Raw genomic sequence first — 10,206 nt, forward strand, 5'->3', positions numbered from 1 at the left:
TTGTTGGATTGTGTTTTTTAATCTTTCTTTCTTTTTTAAAGAAAAAGCCCCCATCCTGTGTCATCATTTTTATGGGATCTGCAATTCTGGCAAAAATCTGTCTTTAATTTAGCTGTCCATATAAAAATCCTCACTGTATAATAATGAACAGATGCCATGGAATTTAAGCTGGAGCCTCGACTCCTCCCCGCTTTCGCCCCCGCGCCTGGCACCGGGCACCGGGCACCGGCTGAGTGGCACAGACTGGCACCAACGCTCGGGCGAAGGGTGGGCAGGGGGCGACCTGGGCTCGTCGCCAGGGCGCTGGGGTAATAAAGAGGTGTCCAGGCGCCGGGCTTGGCCAGTCGGGAATTTTTCTCATGGAAGCATCAAGGGAGAAGTGTCTGAGGAATTTTTCTGTCTTTTTTTACAAAATGATCAGTAGTTAAGGATTTTGTTTGGTTTTGCTTAGGGGCTGTGTGGTTCTCAGATTAAAAAAAAAAAGCACATCCCTCCCCCCAGTATAAATCCAAATGTTGTCGATGTTTTAATTGAGTTGTTTTTAACCCACGCCCCGCGCCGCGCCCTGGCCTCTGCCTCAGAGCCCAGCCGAACGCTAGTTCGCTGCAAGCGGGATCCGTTCCGCACCCGGCCGGCCCGTGGTATCTTGGGCGCCGGCGCCTCCGGGGACTCCCGGGCAACTCCCGCGAGGCCGGAGTGCCCTGTTGCCCTCCAGGAGTGAGGCCAGATGTGGCATCTGATTAGGAAGCAGGAGAGATGAAGGAAAAGAGAAATCCGCACTTGCCCCTCACGAGTCGCTCGCTTTTCCCAAGGGGAAAGAAAAAAACTCTGTGAGTCCAGTGTCCCCTACTGCCGCCGCCTGCGGTCGAGAAAGCAGGTATCGACTCGGGATTGAGGGGTTGGTTCTGAGCCCCCACCACCCCCACCTCTCGCCTTTAATGCGACTCTGGCGAGAACAGATGTCCCAAGCCGGGCGGACTGCCCAGACCCCGCCCAGCTGTGCCCTTGGCGAAGACTTGGCTGAGGGTAGGAACTGGCACGCGGGTCCCCAAAGGGGCTCGGGGGCTCTCTCGGCCCTGGCGGGACCTGACCTCTCAGCCTTGGCCTCCTGGCTAGCTGCAGCCTCGGGCGGGAAGCGGAAGCGCCCCAGAAAGACCCGTTCCTAATTCAATTAATTTCGAAAAGAGGAGTGGGACGCAGACAGAGGTGGAGAGAAGCCCAGAAAGGTTCGAATAACGGAACAACAGGCATACACTCGGCCGTGGAACCCTGAAGCCTTAGTCAACCCTGGGAGACTGTGCCGGGTTCCAACGCTGGAGCAGGCAGGAGAGCTGGCGGCGCCAGAGCCACACCCAGGCGCGCATCTGGGCAGTGTCTCCACCCAACGCAGTGTCCCAGCTCCCTTGGCACAGCCAACATCTCTGGGGTTCCTTGGCTCTCTCCCCCTCTGAGCACCCCAGCTTCCTGTCCCTGCACTAAGGGGCTGAATTTCCCATCCCCTGGCATCTGCCCACAGGAAACAGTTGCCTTCCTGCTTGTGAGCCCAGACTTGGTCAGGGCCTTCTCAAGCTGGCACTCCGGAGCAGGTGAGGAGCTCCTACCCTAGTGCTGTAGGGTGGAGAAAACTTCAGAGAGCAAAATGACCCTCCCCAGGTGTCTGCACCTTTTCTTACTGTTTCTCAAACAGGAAAACTCAGTCCAGAATTTTAAATGAATGTGGAATAGAAAGGCAGAAGCCACTTTAGGATCTGGAAAAGCAGCAGTGTTTTAGGTTTTTTTTCACACCCCAGGTTGTCACGGGCCTGTGTGGCCAGTGCCTGGGCACCCAGTGCTAAAGAAACAAAAGTGACCGTGTCTTGGGCTGTGAACTGAGAAGCCTGTTGTGATGGCTGAGCCCATTTGCCCCATCCCACATCTCAGCAAAAGAAAAAGCTTTCTCCTTTGAGCACATAGGGGCAGGAAGACTGGGCTGACCCCTGTTGTCACCAGTGAATCGGAGAGTGGAGGTCAAGACCAACGCTGGTCCGGCCCGGCCTCCATTGTCTCTTTCTTCCCACCTTCCTTGAGAATTAAACTGTGGAATCTAGAACTATCCCTCAGTCCCAATGTTCCCTCGAATCAACAGATTTCTCCAAGGAGCAGGTAACTTCAGGTTAAAGATTCTGGGGAAGAGGAGGAAGCAAAATTGCCCAAGAGGGAATGAAATCTTTGACTTCTGTGGGAGATCCTTGCATCCCCCAGCTTGTGGACTTCCCATGAAAGGGAAGAAGAGAAAAGTAAACACAAGCCAATGGAATCCAGGGAGAGTCAGGACTTCCCTGTCTCTGACGCCAGTGGGGCTCAGTTTCCCTGGACTGTACTCAGTGATTTCTTGAGCTGTCCCTTTGGGTGATAAAACCAGAGCTAGGGGTTCACTAGGAGTTCACTGGGTGGGGGGGGGGGTCAGTGTTCAGATCCTGGGTGAAATAGGGTTAAACAGAGAGGAGACAATCAGCAGTGTTTTCCTCTCTTTTTCCCCTGATATACAAATGACCTGGACACAGAGACACTTCTATTTCCTGGTGGCTTCCAAACTCTGAACTTTGAATGGGGTTGAGAAAACCAAGGGGAGGACACCCTCCAGATTGATCTCAGCTCCAGCCTCCGGGTTGGCTGCCCAGGAGCTGAGCCGAGCCGACTAGTTCCTGCTTGGAGATTCCTTTGCTCAGGTTAAGGCGCGAGGAGGGTGTCCTCTTGGCAACTTTTCCCCTTGCCCTCTCCCTCCCACCGCTCCGGCCCCTTTCACCCCCTGCCCCAGCACACACACCTCCTTCTGTTCCTGGAGCTTCACTGTCTGTGCGCACACAAGCGGGAGAGGAAAAGACCTACGAAGGGGAGTTTGGGGCCGCGTGTCGGCGTGCATCTTCTTCTCCTGCTCACCTCGCCGTCTCACCAGGGAAGTTGAGTGTTGGGGAGGGGGGCGATGGGAGGACAAATCGCAGCTAGAGAGCAGAGTGTGGGGGAAGGGTCAGTAATTGGGAAAGGGGCAGCTCGTGTGGACGCTGGATTCGCAGGAAGCGGAGGCACTAGGGATCTCCTCCCCAAAATTGACCCCTCCCCAAAAGTGACCACAGACACAGTGGCCCTAGAGTCATCAGCATCCTTGGAAGTGGGCTGGAATCCGGCTTCAGAAACAGAATCAAGCTGCTTGGAGGAGCCAGAAGAGTGAAGCACTCTGGAGTCTGTGGTCTGCCCAGGGGAGCCAAGTAGAGGGATCTTTTGCCTCTTGTCCCAAGCCACTTGAATCCTGCCTGAACTGGGACTTCAGAGCAGGCTCTGGAAAACCAGCTTTGGGAGAGAAACCCAATTAACCTGGTTCTTAGAGCAGGATAAGACTCAGGCCTCGGGATGTGTACTGAGTTCCTTTTCTCTCCCATTTCCTGCCAGGCCAAGCCCCATGCCATGAACAGATCTGACTCCTTCAGATTCGGGTCTGAGATGATCACTTTGGTCCATACTCCATGTAAGAAATGAAGGAGGTTGAAGGTGAACCGATTTCTTTCTCTCCCAAAGTAGGGGTGATTTTGAGGTCTATAAGACACCCACCCTTAGACCACTGACAGGGGTGAATCCTCAGAAAGAAAGGCCCAGTTCTAAATCTCACGCTAGAGAAGCAATCCTATGAGAATTCCAGAGAAGGAGGTGGAATTTTGAAAGGATTCCAGTGAAATTCTCCAAAAACTGCGGGAGAATTCTTTCCAGAATTCCAGCAGACTGGGCATTGGGAAGGGGCCTCACGCTGTGCGGCGCTCCCTGGGGCCAGGGAAGCTCGGCCTCACTCTGGGGCAGGACAGAGAGAGGCTGGACCGGAGTCAGCACCCGGGAGTGGACAGCTCCCGGCCGGGTCCCAGCTCCGCCTCCAGCCTTCTCGGGGTGGAGGAAGGAGGACAAGGTCTCTACTGGGTTGGTCTTTTAGGGGAGCCGCGGAGCTCAAGGTCAGAGAGTATAATCCGATGGACCCTTTCGCGCCTACTGAGTCCTTCAAGCGCCTTCCCTTTCCTCCTTTGTCAGGGTGCTTTTATTTGGGGGGTCTTGGGGCCAACCTTTAAAAGCCTCAGTGTGCCTGAATTCAAGCCCCAAACTCAACACTACAACCTCCATTTCAGCTCTAAAACGAGCAGAAGTGTTTTTGAAAAAATAATTTAAACAAGCAGAGTCAGAAACAGTCCCGTTGTGGCATTCCTAAGTGTGTTCAGGCTTTGGGACTTAGACCCCTCTCCAAATAGTCCAGTGAGCACTGGTGTCTGGATTGGAGTGGGGGATGCTGTTCTTTGCGGAGGAAGTCAGTTCGGAGCAGCCTCTGCTCCTGAGGCTCAGAGAAAGAGAACCCTGAGTTTACCTTGCCTGAGAGGAGGAAATGGCTTGGGCCGTCTGCCTGAGGGCTTCCTTCTACCCGGAGCAGCACCAGGCAAGAAGGGGGTTGTCCCCCTGTGGATCAGAAGGCTTCTCGCTGTCTGGTGAGGGGAAGCTAGTGGCTATGTCAAGCTCCACTCTATCTACCTGGTGGGCTCCTAGACTCAGGCCCCCTCACAGAACTCTGGGGGTGTTCCATTAACTTCATCAACACCTCTACAAATTTCAATATTCTTGAGGCTGAAAATGGCTGATTCCCTTGAGTCCACTGAAGTTTTAAATTTAAGACTGGAAAGACTTCTTCCATTAATATTTCATCCTCATAACCTGATACTTTTTCTATTTAAAAGCATCCCTATCTGGCTCAAATGGTTGTCTCTTGATTTCTACACACTCGTTTTGTTTGTTTGTTTGTTTTTGCAATAGTGGGCAAAGGATTGTAAAATGACTGACTGCTCTCATCTTAGTTATTTTCAGTGATGAAAAGATATTTTGTTTTCAAAAGAGGTGCGTGTGCATGTTGGGGAACCGAAGGAGTGTAATGAGATTAGCGCAATGCTTTGTGCTGGGGGCGTGTGTGAGTCTGTGTAAGGTCTGTGAGGGGCAGCAAGTGCAGCTGTTTCGGTGCCCAGTGGGTGGGTGTGAGGGGGTTTGTAGTGTGGGAATCCTACCCAGGAATTTCCAGGGTTCCTTTACCTGGCCACCACACAGTCATTGACTCTGTTTTTTTCATCACGCTGAATCCCAGCTCAATGCCCGGAATGAAACGAGGCCACCGTGAAAAACCGGTCCGGCTTTGCATCTCATTTACATAAATATTTATTAATCGTCATTAAACTGAACAGAAACACGCAATGCACTTCGGGTGTCCGACGGGAGTTTCATCTTCTCTACAGGAGGAAGGTAAAATTCCGTGTGAGTGTGTGGGTGTTTCGCCTGTGGGTTTGCATTTTTGTATCGTGTGTTTGGATATCTGATCTCCTGCCTCCGGTGGGGAGAGGTTCTCCTTTTGCCCCTTTTATTTTGGGAAACCTCCAGAAGGAGTCCTCAGCCCTCTCCCTGCCCACTTGTCAGCCAGAGCCAAGAGGATGCCTAGGACAAAAACTCCCTCTCCAGCCACCGGAAATCGCCGGGCGCCTGAGGCCCAAAGAGGCAGGGTCAGGCAGAGGCGGGGCTGCCTTCAGGTCTGGGTCTCCACCCTTGTCCCGGGAAGGGATGGAGTTGCCTGAGTGGGGCTGGGGGGCGGCGAGCTCTCCTCCCTCTGCCCCCCGACGCCAGCTCTGGGCCTGCGTGTGCGTGCGGTGTGGTGTGCGTGTGTGTCTTTCATGCAAACCCTCCCTCCCCAAACCGACCCCCCAACAATTTGCCATTCCATACAAATTTGGAAACAGATTTTTAAAAAACAGCATGACGCACAACGGGGACGGGGCGGGGGAGGGCAGTGGCACTGGGGCCCCAAATCTCGGAGTCTCTGATTGTAAGAACCTGGGGAGGGGAGGGGGCAGCGCCGGCCCCCACTTCACCAAAGTGCACAGATCCGCGCTTGGGCGGCGCGGCCCGCGGGCCCGGAGGGGCATCCCGGGGCCGGGCCGGGCCGCTAGGCTCAGTCAGAACCTCCTTGCATAGATATTTGTGTCTTTTTATTATTGGTAGTAGTATTTTTTGCCTTTTATTGCTTCTAAAAGTTCTTACTGCGTTTTTTTCTAATCCGGACTCTGCGTTCGGCCTCCGTCGCCTCAGATTTTTTTTTTTTTTTTTGTATGTATGTTTAAAAAAGGAAAAAGGGGGGAATGAACTCTAGTTACAAATTATCTTGGCCTCTCTCTTTCCTCTCAATCCACGTTCCCTCCCGCCAAAATTAAAACCACAAAACGCTGAGACTAGGGGTTGGGGATGAGGGCTTCCAGGTCCAGGCTTGGAGCCCAGACTTACGCCCTTTTCAAGAAAGAGGGGGCGCCCGGCTCCTCAGCAGCTCGGTGACTGTTTCAATAATAATAATAATAGGAGGAAAACAGTATACCACAACTCAGCTGCCCCCCTTACCAAAGCCTTTGGGCCTGCAGGGGGAAAGGGGCAGAGGAGACAGTGCAGGAATTGGGAATGGGGGAGGGGTCTCCAGAGAGTGCCCGAAGAGGGTCCCTGTAGAAGTACTCCCTGGGAAAGAGGAGGAGAGAACCCCTTGGGGAGAGAAGCCGAGTCCCCTGGGGGAAGCGAGGCCCCTAGGACGGGCACCCACAGATAAGAGGACCGCGCTGCCCAGGAGAGCTGCAGAACCGACTACCCGCTCCCCGCACCCCGCGCTGGGGTAGGTGGGGATGCCCCTGCGCTGGGTGGGTGGAGAGGTTGGGGGCAGGGATGCGGGCAAAGGCAAAAAAAAAAAAAGGAAGGGGCAGGCGCGAGGTCTCAGTTATGGAAAAACGCATTGAGCTCCTCGTACATGGGGCCCCGGTCGTGGTGAAGGTGCATATCGTATGATAAGAGATTCTCCGAGTGGACGCCCCCGCGCACAGCCGACGAACCAAAGACCAGCCCGTGGCCCGTGGGCCGCGAGCCGGGCAGCGCCGAGTAGTGCATAGAGTAATGGTAGCTCTTCTCGTGGTCGGGCGACGAGTCCTGCTTGAGCGAGAAGTTGCCATTGAGGCAGAGCGGGGGGCTGAGCGGGCCCTCGTACTCGGAGCTGTTGTAGTCCGGGCTCGCGCCGCCGCCGCCCGCCGCCGCGTACAGCGTCTCATAGGCGGCGCAGTAGCCGTGGGTCCGCAGGGCGTGCGCCGCGCCGCTGCCCAGGCCGCCCGCCGCCTGGCACTGTGCGCCCGCCAGGCGCGAGCACGGGTACGGGTAGGGGTGCATGGCGAACGGACCGCCCGAGCCGTGGAAGCGGCCCGTGCCGTCGGCGCCCTGCTCGGTGAGGAAGTTGCGCGAGTTGAGCTGCAGGCAGCCGGCCACCAGGTTGGTGGTGGGCTGCGACAGGCCCTTGCACAGCGTCTGCACGTAGGACACCAGATCGGGCCGCTTGCCCGAGCGCAGGATCTCCGAGAGCGCCCAGATGTAGTTCTTGGCGAGGCGCAGCGTCTCGATCTTGGACAACTTCTGGGTCTTGGAGTAGCAGGGCACCACCTTCCGCAGGTTGTCCAGCGCGGCGTTCAGGTCGTGCATGCGGTTGCGCTCCCGCGCGTTCGCCTTCTGCCGCCGCAGCTTGGAGCGCTCCAGGCGCGCCTTGGTCATCTTGCGCTTCTTGGGCCCGCGCTTCTTGGGCCGCTCGCCCTCAGCCTCGTCCAGCCCTTCCTCTTCCTCCTCTTCCTCCTCCTCCTCGCCCCCCAGCTCGCCTTCCTCCTTGACCTCGGCCAGCGCGGCCTCCGGCACCTCGTCGGAACGGAGAGGGACGGGCTTGGCGGCCCGGGCGGGCCCCGGAGCCCCGGGCCCCGGCTGAGGCGGAGGTGGAGGTGGTGCGTCGCCCTTGTCGCTCCTCGGCTCGTCGTCGTCGCCGTCGCCCCAGCTGGCGAACTTGGGCACGTCCGAGAGGAGACCGGGCTCGCTGAACAGGCGGGTCAGCATGGTGCCTGAGGACGCCCGGCGGGCGGGAAGGGGAGACAGAGAACACAGAGTTAGGGGCGCGCTGGGTTCATGCCGCGCCCCCTCCACCCGCCTCCACCCCCGAGTCCAGTGCGGGTTCCTGCCCGGGGGGCCCTGGATGCCCACTTCCTCCGCCTGCCCCACCCCGAGCCTGCCCAGCCCTTCCCCGGCCCCGCGCCCGGGATCTCGGCCCAGGCCCTTTCCCCAGAGCTGGGCCCCAGCTCCACCCCTCGCCTGAACGAGGGGCCGCTCCCCGCGCCGGGTCATCTCCGGGTGTGGTTGGGGACGGAGCTGAGGCTTTAGGGAGCAGATCTCTTCACCGGGGGAGGCGGCACGATCGCCCGGAAAGCCTGTTCTCTCCCGGCATTGGAGGAAGGCTGGGCGGCCGCCGGTGGGGACAGCTGCCCCGCTCGGCGGCTCCGGCGGCCCGGGCCCCTCCGCCCTGCTCCCTCACCCTCCCGTGGCTCTCACCCCCACGCTCCCTAATCCAATTTGCAACTTGGCCGCGCGCCGCCCTCGGCTCGGCCCCCACCCCCGCAGCCCCAATTCCAGAGGCGGGAGGATCGTTTCCTCTAGCCCGGCGTCCCCAGCTCCCGGAGCCGGCTCGGGGCGGTGAGGACTGAGAAACCCGGGCGCGGGGAGGAGACGGAGAGAAGCGAGCCCCGTCCTTCTCCCCTGCGGTCGGGGACCCCCTTCCCCCCTTTAAACTGCCTCCCTCCCACACGTCTCTTCAGATCTCGTTGTATTTCGGGATTGATAGGAAAAAAAAAAATCCAAATTTGTTTGTTTGCTTCTCTCTCTCTCTCTTTTTCCGGTGGTAGGGAAAGGTCGAAGGTTCCTCCGGGACAACCATGGGGGGTTCCCATCTCAGGCTCTTCACGCCCCCCATGACCCTGCTTCCCCCTCCTCCCCAAGCCCAAGGCGGGCAGAGACGCCTCCCTCCGCAGCCCCCTGAGCTGCAGCCCCTTATGCGAGAGGAAACCCGGGGCTCCTCCGATGCCCACCCCATGAAGGGGCATCATCCCAGGAAGGGGGGATTTGGGGACCGTCCTGTCGGCCGAAGAAGCTGCCCACCCCCCCAACCAGCGGGTCAGATCTAGCTCCCTTTCGGACAACTTACCTCGGAGAGGAGTCAAGGGGAGAGGGGAGGGGAGGGGGGGGAGGGGGGCAAGAGAGAGAGGGGGGAGAAGAGGAATCTTCTCGCTTATTTCATTGTTCCCCCATCTTCAGGGAGCGGGGGCAGCGGCTCCTCAAGGCGGCAGGCGCCGGCGTCTTCAGAGCGCCATGCGAACCGCGGAGCGAGTGTGGCATCTCTACCAGGCGGGGTACCAGCCTCTATGCCAGGCCATATGGGCTTGGCACGTCACGGGCAGCAGCTATCACATGAGAGACGGTGATTGGCATGCGTCTGCATTGGGGGAGAGCCGGCTCCCCCGGGACCCGCCGCCATCTGTCACTCTCTACTCCAAAAAAAAAAAAAAAATTAAATAAATAAAGGAAATAAATAAATATCTCTGCCGCCCTCCCGTCCCCGCCCAACGCAGGGAAAGCAGGGATTGAGAGGGAGGTAGGAGGAGTTGCCCCCCTTGGATATAGAGTCCCCCACATGGGAACAATGGGGTGGCAAGGTTGGAAATTGGGGGGGTTTGATGTTCCCAATTCTATGCTCCCTCCAGGGCCCTGCTCTGTCCATTTCTTTCCTTGCGGGCCCCCAAAGGTGGGTCAGGAACCAGAACCTAGGGTCTGGAGAGGGGACCTCTATGCTTGCCCCCACACCCCCCCCAGGAGGATCCCCTTGACCACAAAGGGACAGCTGAGGCCTCTTCCCTGGGTGGGCGTGGGGGGCGTCCCTGGCCTAAGCCCCATAGGTAGATGTTGGCACTGTGCCATCCCTCATCCCTGTCTGCCCCTCCCCCACCCACCCTCATGCACACACAACATATGTGGCTGAACGAAATTCAAACCAAGGGAAAGACAGAGAAAAGGAAAGACTTGCCTGGATGTCTGTGCCTCTGCATGGGCGTGTGTGTGTGTCTGTGGGGACATGTGTGTGTATCTGTGGAGTCAGCCGATGGGAAAGATTTTCTTGGGTGTTTGGGAGCACATGTAGGTTGGCATCTGGATGGAAAGCAGCCCCTGGGATAAGACTATGTACCCACTGTCTGGGGGTGGGGGAGAGGGTTGGGTCTGGATTCCTAACCCAGAAACCTCTCCCTCCTCGCCCCCCAATTCCCAGCCCCACCT

The 10,206-nt window shown here is 57.6% G+C and overlaps 1 protein-coding gene across 2 annotated transcripts; it reads right to left on the reverse strand.

The window, feature by feature from the left end:
- Nucleotides 1-5,187: 5,187 nt before the first annotated feature.
- On the reverse strand, nt 5,188-9,320 carry NEUROD2 (neuronal differentiation 2). Of its 2 annotated transcripts, none has more exons than XM_027519020.1 (2): nt 9,083-9,320; nt 5,188-7,949 (listed from the first exon to the last, which is right to left on the reverse strand). In XM_027519020.1, the coding sequence occupies exon 2, from the start codon at nt 7,942-7,944 to the stop codon at nt 6,796-6,798; it is 1,149 nt and encodes a 382-aa protein (XP_027374821.1). In that variant the 5' UTR covers nt 7,945-7,949; nt 9,083-9,320; the 3' UTR covers nt 5,188-6,795. The 2 variants fall into 2 exon arrangements, with proteins under 2 accessions (XP_027374821.1, XP_027374822.1); XM_027519021.1 differs by lacking the exon at nt 9,083-9,320 and adding an exon at nt 8,967-9,061.
- Between the last annotated feature and the right edge of the window lie 886 nt (nt 9,321-10,206).

The sequence above is a fragment of the Bos indicus x Bos taurus genome, chromosome 19 (genome assembly GCF_003369695.1).
Source record: "Bos indicus x Bos taurus breed Angus x Brahman F1 hybrid chromosome 19, Bos_hybrid_MaternalHap_v2.0, whole genome shotgun sequence".
NCBI lineage: Eukaryota > Metazoa > Chordata > Mammalia > Artiodactyla > Bovidae > Bos > Bos indicus x Bos taurus.